Source organism: Artemia franciscana, chromosome 5, assembly GCF_032884065.1.
Source record: "Artemia franciscana chromosome 5, ASM3288406v1, whole genome shotgun sequence".
Classification (NCBI taxonomy): domain Eukaryota; kingdom Metazoa; phylum Arthropoda; class Branchiopoda; order Anostraca; family Artemiidae; genus Artemia; species Artemia franciscana.
This window is the reverse complement of record NC_088867.1, coordinates 16,600,519-16,619,029: the sequence shown is the minus strand read 5'-3', so window position 1 is coordinate 16,619,029 and position 18,511 is coordinate 16,600,519. Positions and strand designations below refer to the sequence as shown.

Genomic DNA, 18,511 nt, shown 5'->3' with positions numbered 1-18,511 from the left:
TATCAAGCGTTTAACAAAAAGAAAAACTTTCATCTTCAACAGGTGTTTCCATTTTCATGAAATAAGGGAAAGTTCCATGTTCGTAGAAAAATCTTTGCAGCAATCAAAGATTTTTATGTCAATTTGCAGATCTTTGCAGCAATCAAAGATTTTTATGCCAATTTTGCAGATCTTTGCAGCAATCAAAGATTTTTATGCCAATTTTGCAGATATTTGCAGCAATCAAAGATTTTTATGCCAATTTGCAGATGTTTGCAGCAATCAAAGATTTTTATGCCAATTTGCAGATATTTGCAGCAATCAAAGATTTTTATGCCAATTTGCAGATATGTTCTGAACCGGCTGAAGATAAATAATTTCTGCTCGTTTTAAGTTTCAACTTTGCTCTTTACATTCATAGGAAAGCTTTTTCTTTTTGTTGTTAATTGGCTTCATCACCTACGAATAATTGATCAAATTGACAAGTTTACTTAAAAAAAAGATTAAGAAAAGAAAAAAGAACAGAATACGAATGAGGACACCAGAAAATCTTGGGGTGCATAAGGCCCCCTGGATTTGCCCCTGATAATTTTGCTCTTAGAACAATTTTGTTCTCGTAAAAGTGTCGATGTGTCGATTTGGATGAAACTGAATCTTCTATTGCTTTGCAACAGAGGGACGTGTATTGCCCCCACAGGGATTATTTGAAAGAGTGGAAAAAAGTTATATTAAGTGATAGTAGATCTCTATTGTTTTTCCTGGGAATAGGATAATTTTGTTTTAAGGTCACTAAATAGCTGAGTGATAGGCGCACTGGACTTGAAACCCTGAGAACAGGCGTTCGAATCCTAGTTTTGCTGGTTATTTACTTTAGAACGGAGGTCAATTGTCTGACTCTGTAAGCTCAGCCAAAGTCGACCCAGCTCTAAATGGGTCCCTGGAGAAATCTAGGGGGGGGGGTTACCCAAAAGGCGTCAGATGATTTTCCTTTAACCACGCTTTACACTCCCAGCCGAAGGCATTGAACTAGGACGTCGGCACCAGCGCGACGCAGACAATTGGTCATCATCCGAAAAAAGTTATTTTTTAATTTTGCCCAAACATATACTATCTTTAAACTAAATTTATCCTTGTCTATTTCTGCATTTAATACACATATTTGAGTCTGAATATTAAAGAACAGTTATTGATATATTACTAGTATATGTATTGTGGTCAAAAAGTGCTTCCACCATTCATAAAGAATTTTGAAATAAATTTTAGATGTACGGTCGCTATATACGTACCCTTGCTGAGGAAGCCGAAGAAGAAGCGAAAAGAGCAAAGGAAATTGACAAATTAAGACGAAAAGAAGAAAGACAAAGGGCAAAAGAATTGAGAGCCTACAGAGGAAGATGTTTATCTTGGCTAGATAACCTATTTGGATGGTTTTGGCAACTTTTAATTACAAAACTTGGCGAAGATGGAATATTTCTTGCCGTATTGGGTATTTTAGTAGCTGTAATTAGTTTTGCACAAGATTATGTTGTCTTTCAACTAAATTTAGGTAAAATTAATTGTTTTTTATATATTTTTTTTCTACTAATGTATTTATAGTGAGAGCATAACTAAAAGTCGTAATAAAGGGAAGGAATTATTGTTGGAAATTTTGGAATTATTTTTTGAAGGAATCCATTAACTTCCAGCCTACTTAATGTAGACTAGTCGAACTAAAGAGCCCACAGAAACCAATAATATATCTTCCTAGTGTTTTCCGCTTCATGTAATAATAAGTTCCATCTAATAAATGATTTTCTAGCGATTTTTTTTAGCTCAGAGCTTCTTTTTTTCTTTGAGCACATAGATTTATTCCTGGTTCACAATAGCCCTGAATAAAAAAGGTGTGTAATATTTCTTTAAACATTAATTAGAAAGAGTATGCTCGAATGTAAACATTCCATGATTCATGACCCTCTAAGTATATAACCCAGGCTTTGTATTTCCTATACTCCATATCAAATCTACAGGTAGAGGTATATTCCTAGCAAATTCATCTGTCTAGTCTTTAGGAAAGGAATGCAAGCCGCACTTAATACGTCTAGGCCTCCCTTCATAACAATTTTGTTTTATCATGATTTAACTTGTTCAGACTAGATTGCTACTAGCCTGACCTTTCTGTCATAAGAATTTTTTTTGTCATTTTTCATAAAAGTTTTATTTTACCTTGTACAACGCTCCCACAGAGATCCCAGCCTCTCTAACATCATTTAAAAAAAAATTATAACTAATCCTACAGGAAGGGGGAAATTTCAAGTTTTTGCCATTTTCATTTAACCAAAACTCAAAATTAGTAGTGGAGTTAGAACTTCAGACACCTAAGATCTAGCGCTCTAGACGAATATATGTTTCACCGACCCTTTTGGCAATTTCTTGGTGAAGCGTTCATAATATTAAATCGGATCTTAAAATTTTTGACAAAACAAAATGCAGAAGCTTAAACATATTTCTCTCTTATTTCAGATCCTATCTTGGTATCTGATAAGTAAAGATGGTAAACTAAACTCTAAATAAATAAGGCCTTTACATGAATAAAGTTTCTTCTATGTTCAGCATTTAGATTGTTTATCATTGATCTACCTACAAATACATTACATTCTTATAGCGTACATATTTACACTGCACAAATATCGTTATCAGGTTGATGACTTCAAATTTTTTAAAATATGTGCTCTTAAACACTCTTCAGTCATTTTATTCTAATTTCAAATAGAAAGTAAACAGAACCTTGATTTATCTACTCTCCGGGATAAAAAGGAAAAAACTGCCCTTGCATTGAGGATTTCAATGTTTTGAGGTTAGGTAGGCCTATATCACAGTGATTTCGGATAAACTTATCAAACAGTTCGTGGTAACGAACTAAGGAGTGACCTGGCTCAATAGTGGCCGAAACTCTAAAAGTGAAATTTTGATACCAATAGCTACATCAAAAGAATCATATTTTAATGCTGATTTTAAATATACAAATTTCATCAAGTTTAGTCATACCCATCAAAGGTTACGAGCCGGAGAAAATTTGCACTATATTAGAAAATAGAAGAAAGCATCCCCTAAAAGTCATATAGGCTTTACGAAAATCACACCATCAGATTCAACGCATCAGAAAACACTTCTGTTGGAGTTTCAAGCTCCTATCTACAAAAATGTGGAATTTCGTATTTTTGCCCGAAGACAGATCACGGATCTTTGTTTTTTTTTGTTTTTTTTCCAGGTTTGATTGTATCGACCCAATGGTCCTAGGGTGTCGCGAGTGGGCTTATTCTAACGGAAATTAAAAGTTCTAGTGCTCTTTTTAAGTGACCAAAAAATTGGAGGGCACCTAGGCCCCCTCCCATGCTAATTTTCCCCAAAGTCACCGAATCAAAATTCTGAGACGGCCATTTTATTCGGCATAGTCGAAAAACCTAATAATCATGTCTTTGGGGACGACTTACTCCCCCACAGTCCCCGTGGGAGGGGCTGCAAGTTATATACTTTGACCAGTGTTTACATATAGTAACGGTTATTGGGAAGTGTGCAGACGTTTTCAGGGGGATTTATTTTGGTTGGGGGGAGGAGGGCTAAGTGGAGAGAGTTAAGTGGGGGGATATTTCCATGGAGGAATTTGTCAGGGGGGAAGAGAATTTCCATGAAGGAAGCGCAGGATTTTCTAGCATTATTTAAAAATAATAATGAAAAAACAAAAACGAAAAAGTTTTTTCAACTGAAAGTAAGGAGCAGTATTAAAACTTAAAAAGAACAGAAACTATTACGCATATAGGGTTCACCTCCTTCTAATACCTCGCTCTTCACTCTAAAGTATTTTTAGTAATTTTAACTATTTATTCTACGGCCTTGGAGATTCAGGGGCCATTCTTAAGGAATTGGGACAAAATTTAAGCTTTATTGTAAAGAGCGAGGCATTGACGAGGGGGCGAACCCCCTCATACACATAATAAAAACATACAAATATAGAAGTTCGTTACTTAAATTATTTCGTAAGTTACGTATATTTATTACTAATAAAAACGTTCGTAAAAAATAAAAGTTCTAGTTACGTTTTTAAGGAATCAAAAAATTGGAGGGCAACTGGGCCTCCTCCCCCAATCCTTTTTTCTGAGTATCGTCCAATCAAAACTATGAAAAGGCTATTTAGCCAAAAAATAAAAAATAAAAAAATAACATACAAATTTTGTTTTAGTTATTCATGTGCGGAGAGCCAAAATCAAAATATGTATTGATTCAAAAACTTTCAGAAATTAAATAAAAAAAGGATGTTTTCTTTTAGCTGAAAGCAAGGAGCGACATTAAAACTAAAAGGAACAGAAATTAACCCTTATATGAAAGGGGCTGTTCCCTCCTCAACGCCCCGCTCTTTACGCTAAAGCTATTTTTTCTGTTTTAAAAAGAAGAGTTGAGAGAAAGAGTCAAACTTTAGCGTAAAGGGCGGGATGTTGAGGATAGAACATCCCTTTCATATACGGATTAATTTCTGTTCGCTTTAAGTTTTAATGTGGCTCTTTACTTTCAGTTTAAAAAAACTTGTTTTTTATATAATACATATAGAGGTTCACAACAGCATCAATAAATTGTGGGACCGACCTTATTTTCTACGCCATTCCTTTCGTCTCAGGGACAAATTTTGTACACAGCAGCTTCCTGGAGGAGGGGGATAGGGGTTTTGAACCCCCGTAAATTTGTGTTTTACTCGTAAAATGTAACAAAAAAATATAAAAACAAATTATTGATACGTTTTTCAACGTTTTTTTGTGACCCCTCCCCCTTCCCCAAACCAAAATACTTGGTCCTCGTGTTTTTTATCTCATTTATCTCGTATTCAATAATTTGGTTTTTACAAGCTAAACGCAAATTTCAGGTGGGGGGCTAGGGGCTTTGAGATTCTCCCTGAAATTGTGTTTAACTCGTAAAAACGTAACAAAATACATATAAAGAAATTTTGAAGGGGTTTTTTAAGCTTTTTATCCCCCCCCCCCCCTCTGCTCCTGAACCAAAATAATGCATATGCCTTTTGTGTTTTTATACCATTTATATCTTAATCTTATTTCTTAATCCTAATTTATAGTCAATTACTGAAATTATTTCAAAACACTTGATAAGAGAATGGTATTTTTTCAGGTAATTTGTAATAAAACATAAAAACTCACTATTGAACATAAAAATTACTACGAACAAATTGTTTTATTAGTTTTCTGAGTCGAACAAAAACCCAAAAAGCCTTACTTAAAAAGTAAACAAAAATTTACTTTCTGGACATAGTTTTTCAACTGAAAGCAAAAGCAACATTAAAACTTAAAACGAGCAAAAACTGTTACGCATATAGGGGGGGGGGGTTGTCCCTCCTCATTACCTCACTCTTTACGTTAATGTTCTTAGTACTTTTCAAAAAGCTTCTTATTGTTCTAATTAATCGAACCCTGTGTTTCAGGGGTCGTTCTTTAAGGATTGGGACAAAATTCAAACTATAACGTAAAAAGCAAGGTGTTGAGTAGAAGGCAATCCCTCTCAAATATGTATTAATTTTGTTCGTTTTTAGTTTTAATGTTTTTCCTTAGTTTCAGTTGAAAATACTGCATTTTTTAAAGTTAATTTCTGTTCGTTTTTCAAAGAATGCCAGGAAATCTGGCTCCACCTTTACGGAAAAATTCCTCTTCATCGTGGAAATATCTTCGAAATAATTCAATCCTGGTGAAAATTTACCCTATAAAATTGCCCTTAACATCTCCTTGCGTAAAATTGAGTTGGCAAAAGAGAAAGCAAGACATAAGAAGAATTTTGTATAGGAGATCTGCCAATTTCTCCCAGTATAAAATTGTTCCTGAAAAATTCCCATCCTGGAAAATTCTCTCCCCGTGAAGAGTTCTCCCCATGGATAATCCTCTCAGCAGAAAATTCGTCTCCCCCGCCCGAAAAATGTGTGCACACTTACCAATAATAGATACTCTACGTAATCAATGGGCATATTTTATAACGTAAAGACCTTCCCCCAGGGGCTGTGGGGGATCATGTTATTTCCAGAGGAATAGTTATTTGACCTTTCAACTATTTTGAATAAAATGGCAATCTCAAAATTTTGGTCGTAAGATTTTGATAAAAAAGTGCGTTAGAGAGAGCCTAGTTGCTCTCCAATCTTATTGGTCACTTCAAAAGGGCACTAGAACTTTTTTTATTCACTCGAGTCAGCTCTCTCCCTATATTTTAAGACCACTGAGTTGAAACGGTTATCCTTGAAAAAAAAAAAAAAAAAAAAAAAAAAAAAAAAATAAACACCCATCAGTGACCTTTATTCTGGCAAAAACAACAGAAACAAATTCCACATTTTTTGCAGATAGGAGCTTGAAACCTCTTCAGTGTGGTTCTCTGATATGCTGAATCCGATGATATGATTTTCAATAAGTCTCTTTTACTTTAAGGGGGTATTTGCTTCTTTTTCGAAAATCAGGCAAATTTTTTCTGGCACGTAGCATTTGATGGGTAAGATTAAACTTAATAAAACTTATAGATTTGACATCAACATAACAAGCCAGTTTCTTTGAGATATCTCTTCGTACCGAAACTTCGGTTTTTTAGAATATTGGTCACTATTGAGTCGGGTCGCTCCTCACTTAGAGTTCATTATTACGAACTGTTAGATTGTTTGAATATTAAGGACGAAAGGCGTTGCCAAAATTTAACTAACTATTTTTGCTTGTTTTTATTCACAGTTCCACTTGTCAACAAATGTGACAATACCCTAAAAACTTCAAAACTTTTAAACAACCTTAGAAATTTTTTTTTAGAAAAAATATTGTAATATTACAGTAGATATGGATGAACCTAAGACGGGCGAGAGGCAAATATTTTTTATTTTATGTCAGTGCCCTTGGTACTTCAAGGGTGTTCGATTATTTATTTGGTACTGTAAATACTTTTATTTTACTTATTGTGTCCATAGATAAAACAAGAGAAACTGAATATTGTATTGAAAAACATTGAAATTGCCGTTTGTCTACCTATTAACGTGACCTCCAATCATTTTTGAATACAACAATGGAATGGATTACAACGCAACTGAAAAATATTTTCTTTTGGAGAAGTTTCTTTTATATATAAAGATTTTTAATCAAAACTTTAATAAAGAGGCGATTTGAAGTGTGCACTGGCTAATACGGAAGTAACTTTTGTAATATCACGTAATATCACGTGATATCACGTGAAATATTATCACGAGTCAGAGTTTTCGAACTAGTTTTGTAGATGCATGTTGCATAAACTGCAAAGCACTATTTTTGTTCGTTGTAAGTTTCGACTTCCATTAGAAACTTTTTAATTGATTGAATTTTGGATTTAATTTATTAATTAATTTAATTATCAATACGAACTAATAATTGATTATAAATTTATTAATTTACTAACAAGTGTAATAATAAATTCGTCAATTTATTCAAATAGATTTAAATAATTAATTCAATTGCTAGCTCCCTTTTGACTCATCACTTATACATTTTTCATTGAAAATAATTTGGAATGCAACTTACTTTTTCCAGTTGAAACTTTTCCCAAACTTCATTTTTATACCCTGGCTCTCTATATCTTTTTTTCCAAAACGAACTCGTGGATATTCTGTTTAGAATCTAACTCGAAATCACGATTTTGACCTTCTGTAAAAGCCTCTACCAAAACAGCCTTGTATTCATCATATGCCATATAACCTTGGATGGTAAACTTTGATAATTTAGAAAACGGCAGAGCAAAATTCTTTCGTTTTACATACAGTTTGCCTTTCAGAAATTTCGATTGCCCTGAAATAAAGTCGTTCTGACGTGTTTGTTCAGCTAACTTCGGACGTGTGCAGAGTGACAGCAAAGTTCAAGTCTAATTTTACCGGCAGATTAAGAAAAAGACACCGATAATTTACCTATATGAAACGCATGAGACATTAAGAAAAATTCATAGTCGCTTAGATTCTTCTGGGGTAAGAAATAAAAAAAATGTTCCGGGATAAAGCATTGAACCCCTTTCCTGCCCATCAGGCAAGTGAATTTTTGGACGTCTGGTTATGACTAAAGAAAAACTGCTTCATCAAATCAGGCACTGATTGCTTATAATACAAAATAAATCCAAAAATATTAATTTTTATAAAGAACCATTGTAAACTGATTGGATTCGTTCAAGTTTAATATTCGTACAACAATGCTTCAAAAATAATATTCATATTGAAAGAATATTATTTTTTCATTTTTATTATTATTATTATTATTATTATTATTATTATTATTATTATTATTATTATTATTCTTATTATTATTATTATTATTATTATTCTTAAAGAATAATATTCATATTGAAAGAATATTATTCTTTCATTATTATTATTTATTATTATTATTATTATTATTATTATTATTATTATTATTATTATTATTATTATTATTATTATTATTATTATTATTATTATTATTATTATTATTATTATTATTATTATTATTATTATTATTATTATTATTATTATTATTATTATTATTATTATTATTATTATTATTATTATTATTATTATTCTTAAAGAATAATATTCATCTTGAAAGAATGCTCCCCTCGAATATTTATTCCAAGAGTGCAAATTGGTCAAAAATCATTTATAGAGGTATCGTTTCTATGGTTCCCTGTGAACACCAGTATGGTGGAGGGTAACATCTCCTGGGAAAGAAGAAGACAGTAAGTAGGGTCAAGGTCGTATCCAGTAGGGAGTATCTCTCCTAATTTCTTATCTGACTCGTAAAAACGTAACAAGAATGCATATGAACAAATTCTCGACGCGTGTTTAATTTTTTTTACATCCTCCCTGTCTCCTTTGTATAAGATTTATGCATGTATATAGTTTCTTGTTTAATAAAGTCAAGTCAAAGGCAAGTCAAGTCCCCTCTGATCGGTAATCCTGGATACAGCCTTGAGTTTAGTATATTGTTATATATATAATAGATATCAGAATTTAAAGTTACTGAAAGTAAAACCCCTGGTGGCAATTACCCTATTATATACTCACATGTGCCAGTATACTATATAGAAAAGAGTATCACAATGTTATGGACTTTGACATACCCCTTCACTAATAATAAGGGTGTAAAACAAATACGTTCCCAGGAATAATAAGGGCGTAGAACAAATACGTTCCCAGGAATCGTGAAGGATTCGGTACTAATTATTAAATTACCCTCATTCCTCAACGCCTATTTTTTGTTTATTAGAAGATTCAATAAAACGCAGTGAATTTGAATAATAAAATGCACTCTTTGAGGATTCCCCCTATCGCTCAAGTTGATCATGCATCAACGCACTGTAAACTGGTTCTTTTGCTAGTTTCTTTCAACTTAGCGTGAGAAAAGACAAAGAGAAGTGACAGAATAGATTGGAAATGTATAGTTTGGGCTATATATTTACATATTAGGGGGGGGGGGTAAAGTGTTTGGAAAGTGTGAATTCAGAAAACAATTCTCACTTTATAATATCAGAATAATCGTAGCTAACACATTTTACATGCGGACCCACTGTACTTTACTATCCCCCCCCCCCTAAGGAGCAAATATATAGCCTAAATTTATATTTTATTAGGATTAACCTAACTTCACTTCCTGAGTGGTAGGGGTTATACCGAACAAGTACCCAATATACTTTAAAATTGCATAATCATCTCAAATTTTTAAATCATTAACAAACTGGTGCTCTTTCGGACAAAATCGTAGTTTTTTTTCCGCAAAATGCCGATAACGTCGCTTTCTCCTGCAAAATGTTTTTTGGTCACTGTAAAAAGGCAATAGGACTATTAATTTAAGTTGGAGTGTGCACAAGGCCGATCTTCTAGGACCGTCGGTTTGATACAGCTGTTTTTGGAAAAAAAGAAGTAAAAAGAAGTTACATTAATGTTTATCAAGCTACTTATATTTTTATTTCGATACTATCTATTCGACTTGCTACTGAATTACAGCTTGTTTTTACAAACTTTTTGACTGCTGTTTTTTACATTGCCCCTCCAAATATGTTTTCTCTATTTTAGAGCTATACTACGCTGTTATTTATACTAAAGGGTCATTCGAACAAGACTGCACCATCATTCTAAGAATAAAAGGAGTATGTAAAGAAAGCTAAAGTATTTGGAGTGAACAAATATTTTTTTTTTTTTTTTTTTTTTTTTTTTTTTTTTGGCGAGGACGCCAAATTGACACCATCATTGCCACTTTGCAAATCCTTAAAACATTTGGGACTGTATATTTTTATAAAGCAAACTTAATATAATAACTTAAGAGACATCTTCTTATATTTAATTCAATAACATAACTGAATAAGGTACAATGACGCTAAAAACAATGAATATATTATGTAGAATTCACTTTTATTAGCTAAATATCTATCAATTATAGTATAGGCAAGATGATATTCTTGTAATGATTCCAAGTACCTGTGGGATAAAAAAAGAAGAATATATATGTGGTCTTTAGGTTTTTCAATAACTTTATGCCCTAACATTGTAGTCCTCATATGCTTTGTCTGTGGGTCTGTCTGCGGTCTGTAGACTGTAGGTTTGATATTTTGGCTTTGTTGTATAAATTACGCCTTTACTTTTAGCTCGAATATACTTATATGACTTAGCACATGATCCTACTAGCAAGTATTTTGCGTGGATATCAATTCCTGTTTTGTTGGTGTTGTTTTCCTCTGGATTTGTTCATTTAGTAGCACCACAAGCAATAGGTAAGTGTGCATGCCTTCACTTGTTAATTTTATGGTTTAGGTCAGAAATGCCAAGCTTCATTGAATTTTTATTGAGGTTACATTTTGGGACAATCATACAGGTGTGACTGGTATGCAAGGTATTTTCCAAGTATTTTTTAATCTAATAATAAATTCAAAGTGGATTAAAAAAAAAGAAAATCTAATTCAGCTGATGGATAAAGCTGATTTTTGGCTATATAATTAATGAAAAGAAAAATCTGATGGAGAAACAAACTGATCCGTGATCAAGGCCATATCTGGGGGTGAGGTAGGGTTTGAACCCTCTCCCCCCATTGTTGGCCCAACTTGTAAAAACGTAACAAAATGAAAATATTTTTGATGAGTTTTTAAAGTATTTTGTGTAATTTCGCCTTGTAAAAATTCTTGGACGCGCCGGATATTTCCTTATATTCATAGAATTAAAAAAAAAACTGAAAACACATAGCAAAGGTTAGAAAATAGAAATAGGAATAGAAAATCTTATAAGAAATCTTATACTTATAAGACTTTCAACAGTCTTTTCGAGGTTGTCAAATCAACTTAATTTTTAGATACAATTTCAATTTGCTAAGAAGACTCATACAATCTCAGTTTTGTGTAAGACGGTCCATATCAAAGATGATTTTGGTTAGAGGTCTTGTCCCCCAGCCATGGACCTTCTAAAGTCTATTGCATCATTTTTCTTTTTTTTAAATTATATTTATTTTGACCAGTGTGCTTTAGCTATTCATATAATCTACGAAACATCGAAAAAAAAATTCACAGTCAATATGACTGCAATTAACTAACAAAAACAAACTCAGTTTTTAATTGATAAGGATATTATTTCCTGGAAGCAGTTCTAGATTCAGAATTTAATGTTAAAGTATCCTCTTTATTTTTTACTGTTATAGTTATAAATAAACTTTAGAATACATTTTGCTCTCATTAAATGAAGCAATAGACTTTAAAGGGCTTTTGGTATGACTTCGAAAGGCAAAGATCTTGTTTGTGGTAATATCTTTTCCTTAACCTTGACTTGAGCATTGATTTTTACTCATTTTAAGAATTATCTTTTTTCCATTTTTACCAGTGGATTTTATCTTTATGTTTTGAATTTGTTATTTATTTTAATTCGTGTTCCTTTTATATTGGTTAATATTATGAATATTCCTTCGGTACTCCATATTTTCGGCTTAAGAATCAAAATATCGGATTCCACTGCACATTTTTAAGTTGCATATAGTAAACTTAGCGTTTTCTTTGATTCGATTCAATATAATTTCTTTCAATTCGATATCTAAGTTTGGTACGGCAATTTTAATAAGATTCTGATCCAGCAGCAATTTATAGATAACATCCTCTGAAGTACCCTCGCGGAGATTTTTTCACAAGATTTCATAGTAAATAATACACAATAAAAGAATAAATATATTTCAGAGGTATCACTAACCTATCTTTACTTCTGAATCTTTAAACTCTTTTGCTCTTACGTAAGCGTTTGTTTGGTGTAGTCCGGAAAAGTTGTCATTTTGTCAACCTTAATACATATAATGCCTTTTGATCAAGTTGAAAATCCCTCTCCATATTCTTTGAAAGTTCAAGGTTAATACCCTAGCCTTTCCTGATTAGTTTAATACAGATTATTTTGAAAAATCTGATGCAAATAGCGTCTTTTGATTTACCAAAACATCCCTCTCAGAAATTTCTGGAAGTTTTCTGGAGGTTTCAGCCTTTTTATGAGATATTGCAATTACGCTATTTTGACGATCAGGAAGTACGTAGTATCTTTTAATTAAGTTTCACATCTCCTCAATTTTCTTAGAACTTTCAACTTTAACCTTCCTGAAATTTTTAAGATATGTCATTTTGACAACCTTTTTTTATGCAGATGGTGACCTTTGATTTAGTTAAACATCCCACTACGACATATACCGTTTGAGAACCAGGGTACAAGTAGTATATTTTGATATAGTTTAACATTTTTTTTAGCTTTCCCTCAAAGTTATAACTTAGTGCTTGTAGTTATTTCTGATATTAGTATCAATAAGTCCTTTTGACAACGTGGGCTCACCTAGTATCTTTTGATTCAGAGCAACGTCCACCTCAATATTATATGAATGACTTAACTTAATGCTCTTAATGCAGTTTCTTACATACCACATGCCAGTTCCAGAATTTTTGTTCGGGGTACAAATCACTCCAAAAACGTTTAAACAATTTGTTTGTATGTATTTTTTTTACGGTTTTTGTTTTTGGACAATTCAAACCCCTGGGCGGTTCCAACCCCGTAATCCAACACAACAACCCGTGCAACTACCCCACTTTAGCCTCAAATACCGCCTTGAGTGCATGAATGCTCTTTTGGGCACCTGGATACATATTGAATCGTTTGAATTATTTAAACACCCCCTCAACTATATTTGCTGTTTTCAACTTATTATCTTTAGCCATTCCTGAGATATTGCAGAAAAGCTCGTTTGGCAAATAATAATAGTAGTAGTAGTAGTAGTAGTAGTAGTAGTAGTAGTAGTAGTAGTAGTAGTAGTAGTAGTAGTAGTAGTAGTAGTAGTAGTAGTAGTAGTAGTAGTAGTAGTAGTAGTAGTAGTAGTAGTAGTAGTAGTAGTAGTAGTAGTAGTAGTAGTAGTAGTAGTAGTAGTAGTAGTAGGCCTAGTAGTAGTAGTAGTAGTAGCAGTAGTAGCAGTAATAGTAGGGTTGGTAATAGCAGTATTAGTAGTAATAGTACTAGCATTAGTAGTAGTAGTAGTAATGATAGTTGTAGTAGTAGTACTAGTAGTAATAGTAGATGTAGTAGCTGCATTAGTAATAGTAGTTGCAGTGGTAGTAATAGTAGTAGTGGTAGCAATAGCGGTAACACCATTGGAATGAGGTGTAGAAGTTCCAGTAGCAGTAGTAATAGTAGTAGTCATAGTAGCAGCAGTAATAGTAGTTATAATAGCAGTAGTAGTGCAAGTTGTTGATTTAGCAGTACAAAAAATATTATTTCTAAGTGTAGGAGTAGCAATAGTAGTAATAGTTACAGTCACAGTTGTAAGCAGTGGTAATTTTAGGTGCAAGTAGGTTCAGCCGCAGTCACAAGCAGTCGCAGTCCCAAGTAATTGGAGTCACAAGTTGTTAAAGTTGTATTTACACGTAGTCACTGTCACGAGCAGTTTACTTTACACTGACAAATAGTCGCAGTCACAAAGGATCGCAGTTTTAGTCACCAATAGTCGCAAGTAGTTACTGTCTCAAATGGTCGTAGTCACAGTCTCAGTAGTAAATGGTAGTCGCAATAGCAGTTAGAAGTAGGCGTAGTTGTAATCATTTTTGTAGCTAGTCGCATTTGCTTTCAGAGTAGATATAATATTGGTAGCCCTGAAAGTTTAAAGTTAACAGACTTGGACGCTCCAAGTATATTGTAAATATGCCCTTTTGATAACCTGGATGCCCAGATCGTCCTTTGATTTAGCTCAAGGGTTTTCAGCTCAACGGTTGATATAGCTCAATATCCGTAACTGTTCTTGAAATATGACAGACATGCCTTTTTTGACCTTGCTATTCCTTCTGATATTTAATTAGGGTGCTAGAATTTTTAAGTTCTTTTCGATTGACGCCCATTCCACATTTTATACTACAAGTTTGTCCGTGAAAAGGGACCTAGGGAAAATTAAAAGAACAAAATAATAAACTATGTATTAAACATCATGCACCGAACATAATTATGTTCAAACATCATTCTTAACATATGAAGCGCCTATTTGCTGCTTTTGATTTACATCTCCTGGGATTTTGACTGTCTTTGCGTAACAATCATGATTTTATGGGACAAAATGGCAAAAAGCACTACTTCGTCGGGGTTCGATATTCTAATTTTTTTCTTAATATTGGTCTTTAGTGTACTTCTAACCGTTTTTAATGTATGTTCGTATCCTTTTTCGATTTTTTTTGTTTGTTTTCATTTGTAATAAAATACAACAAACTAAAACTGTAAGGAGATAAAACGTGGTTTTATTTTTATGACAGAGATTTGTGCAATCTGTTAATCTTGTAAATAAATAACATTACCTGGCCAAAAAAAAGTAATAAAGACCATATTGTTAACTATTAGTCTTCGAATCTGAGAACAAGCTTCAGATTTCTACCGTCTAGTCTGTGAAAATTGCGTATGTCAAGAATTATATTTTGCAAAACCAGAATCATTGCATAAATGCAAAAAATAAACTCTTATTTTTTAAATTGGCAGATGATATGTGATATAAAGTGTATTGCTTTTTAAGGGTCTTCTTTTTTATTTCTACAGTTTATTACACGCATTTTATTTCCGATTGCTTATGACAGAGCTTGTTAAATTCAGTGGTACCAATACACCAAATTATAGGATTGGGGCAAGGTGTAAAATATATTTTAATAATTAAAAGGAAACGGCACTTTTTTCAATAAAAATACCAAAAACAGTATTTTTAGAAGAAAGCATATAAAAAAAATGTTTTTAGAAATCCGAGGGAAAGTAACTTTAAGTGGAAAGAAAAATACCCATTTTCTCTCCCCAATTAACACCCCCTGTTAAATCACAAAGCATTATCCTCTTCTTTACTGAGGAGTCATGATTAAACGCCCTTAGCTGTGAAACAATTTTAACTACATAATATGCAGAATAATTGTACTTACATATTAGGCATGCAAACACGCTATGCTTTGCCTCTATAAACCTCCCTCTCCTAATGTGCAATTCGTTTACAAAGTATAATATTTTTATTATGCTTAGGTTTATCATGGCTGCAGCGGTAACTGCAACCTAGTAAAGAGCGAACCACAGCCCATAGTAACCAAAAGTTAAAAACAGTGTTTAAAAAAAATGCCATGTCAAAAAATTTCCTATCAAACATTGACACAGGAATTCTAACTATTATCTCGATTCGTCTTAGAAGTAAAAGTTTATTGTGAAAGGAAATTTACAGTGGTTTCAAAAAAGAGCCTGATACTCCTCAAAAATGGCGTCAGATCAAAATGAAAAGTTTACCATTTGAATCAGCATAGTAAAAAACCTATTGCATGGAAATTATAGTCCCCCTATTTGCACAACAAGGAAAATCACTTTTGCATCGGTAGCACTTATCAGTCTCCCTCGCCTTTTTTTTTCTTTTTTTTAGTAGGCCTAATGGGATACTAAAACATCATAGAGAGATGCATAATGGTTCTTTCAAAAGCTATTTCTCATATCTACATGCTTTTTGTAAGTTCCACCATCTGCAAATGCCATATGGCACTAAAATGGCACTTTGTGTGGGGTGGCACTAGCAGGCTACCAGAACATCGTAGACAGATTTTCTATAGCTCAAATAAAAGATATTGCTCATACTTACGTTTTTGCTATAAATTTCACCATCTGCAAGATCCAAATGGTACTAAAAACAGCGCTTTTGGTGCCATGTCTCAAGTGGAAAAGCTAGGGCTATTGGATTAGCAGAAGTTAAAAGAGTGATGTCTAATGGCTCATTTGAAAGCTATTGCTCATAATTACGTTTTTTTTTATCGATTCTACCGTTCGTAAGTGTGATGTAGCACCGAAAGCAACTTTTTTCGTGCCACTTCTTAAGTGGAAAAGCTCTGAAGTAGAAAACAGGTACTATTGTAATAGTTATGTTCCAGAATCTTTAAGAGGAAGTTTGCAAGAATCTCTCCCTTACACCCCCCCTCCCAGCGCCCTTAGAAAGTTTCATTAATCGCCTGCTCATTAGTAAGCTACTGAAACATTAGCAGGCTACCACACCATCGTAGATAAATGTTTAATGGCCCAATTAAAAGCTATTGGTTGTATTTACTAGATTTTTACAAATTCTACCATCTATTAGATTCACAGATTTCAATGTTAACTAGTTTCAGGGGAGAATTGGCGATGAACTCTTTGTCATGGTTGAAGCATTAACTGCAATCTAGTAAAGAGCGAACCACAGCTCATAGTAACTAAAAGTTTAAAAAACTTTAAAACGGTCTTTTTTCTTCTTTTTTAGAGGCATGGCGGGTTACAAGAACATCATAGAGAGATGAATAGGAGCTCATTAGAAAGCCATTTCTTATATGTGCGTGGTTCATATAAATTCTACCATCTGCAAATGCCATATGACATGAAAAAGTATCTTTTTATGCCGTTTCTCAAGGGGTGGGGCAAGCGGGCTACCAGGACATCCTAGGTAGATTTTCGATAGCTCATATAAAAAATATTGCTCATATCTACATTCTTCCTATAAATTTCACATCTGCAAGTTTCAAATGGCGCTAAAAATGGCACTCTGGGTGCCATGTCTGAAGTGGAAAAGCTGGGGCTAGTGGGCTATCAGAACTTTCTAGAGTGGTATGTAATGGCTCATTTAAAAACCGTACATATCTACGTACTTTTTATCAGTTCTTCTATTCGCAAGAAAGATGTAGCACTTAAAACAACATTATTGGTGCCACATCTTAAGTGGAAAATATTGGAAGCATAAAGCGATATCATTGTAATAATTATGGTTTAAAACCTTTAACTAGAGGTTTGCTAGAGCACCTCTCACATGTTCCTCCTCCAGGCCCCCTTAATAAGATACGCAATCAAAGTCCTACCAACAACTATAAATTAAATTGTATTATTAGAGGCTTGGTTCTAATAGTACAGCGGTGAACTTCAAATTAGATTATCATGCGTTCGACTCCAGCTTGGACTTTTTTTCAATCATGGTTCGTCACATCTTATGATTACTATTCAGATAATCCAATGTTTTTGCAAATGTGATGCACTCATTTTTAAGGCATATCCCGGGAAGGCTCATTTTAAACCTACTTCTCATATCTACGTGCTTTTTATCAATTTTACCATCCATAAGTGCCATATAGCACTAAAAATGACCCATTTGGTGTCACTTCTTAAGTGGTTGAGTTTGGAAGCATAAAACGGAAACATTGCAATAATTATGCCCAAAGCCCTCAACCGGAAATTTATAAGAGCCCCTCACATACACTCTCCCTCCACACACTCATTTCATAAGTTTCATAAATTACCTACTCATCTTGAAAGTAAAAGGTTATTGCGAAAACAAATTAACTCAAACCAAATACTTTTCAACTCAAAATCTACGAAAAATTAAGCTTGAATAATCAAGAGTTTTGAATTGAACCTTCAAACTTTACTGTGCGATGAAGCCTATTTACTAGATCTAATGGTTGTAATTGAGGGGAAGGGACATCCTTGTCCCCTTAGTTCTTTTTCCTGCCTAGGTTTTGAAAACACCTTCTTTGGTCATTTCATTGGAAAAGGCCCTTTTTCATTTGAAAAAATTGGGGAAACATCCGAAAGTGCACTTTGTAGGAATATGGTATCAATTCAAATTTATAAAAAGAAATTAGGCATAAATCTAAGCTTTTAAATGAGGCCTTAAATACTTCTGTTTTGCTACAGTAACCTTCTACTTTCTTCTGGTCAGTACGCAATTTATAAAGCCTTGTCTTCATTATGGCTCGTTCAGGCAAAGTCGGCCGAGTAAAAACAGCTTTTTGCTCATCGAAAAACAAACGCTCCTGAAAAACATGTATTGTTTTGTAAAGTATGGATAATGAACTTCATGTTACTGACTGAAAGTTTTTTGTACCTGTCAAGGTTGTCTATAGCATTTTCTAGAGGTGTCTTATCTCCCCTAGATCGGTGACAATTAGAAATTGTATTAAAAATAAGTTTTCGACTGTAACTAAGAAGTGACGTTAAAACTTAAAACGAACATGCATTATTTCGTATATAAAC

The 18,511-nt window shown here is 33.3% G+C and overlaps 1 protein-coding gene across 2 annotated transcripts in view; it reads left to right on the top strand.

The window, feature by feature from the left end:
- LOC136027032 (chloride channel protein 2-like) overlaps positions 1 to 18,511 on the top strand; it is a 172,142-nt gene that overhangs the window by 71,873 nt on the left and 81,758 nt on the right. For both annotated transcript variants that reach the window (XM_065703946.1, XM_065703948.1), the window contains 2 exons: positions 1,243 to 1,525; positions 10,612 to 10,737. In XM_065703946.1, the coding sequence (XP_065560018.1) occupies positions 1,243 to 1,525; positions 10,612 to 10,737 (409 nt within the window). The remainder of the gene's footprint in view (positions 1 to 1,242; positions 1,526 to 10,611; positions 10,738 to 18,511) is intronic.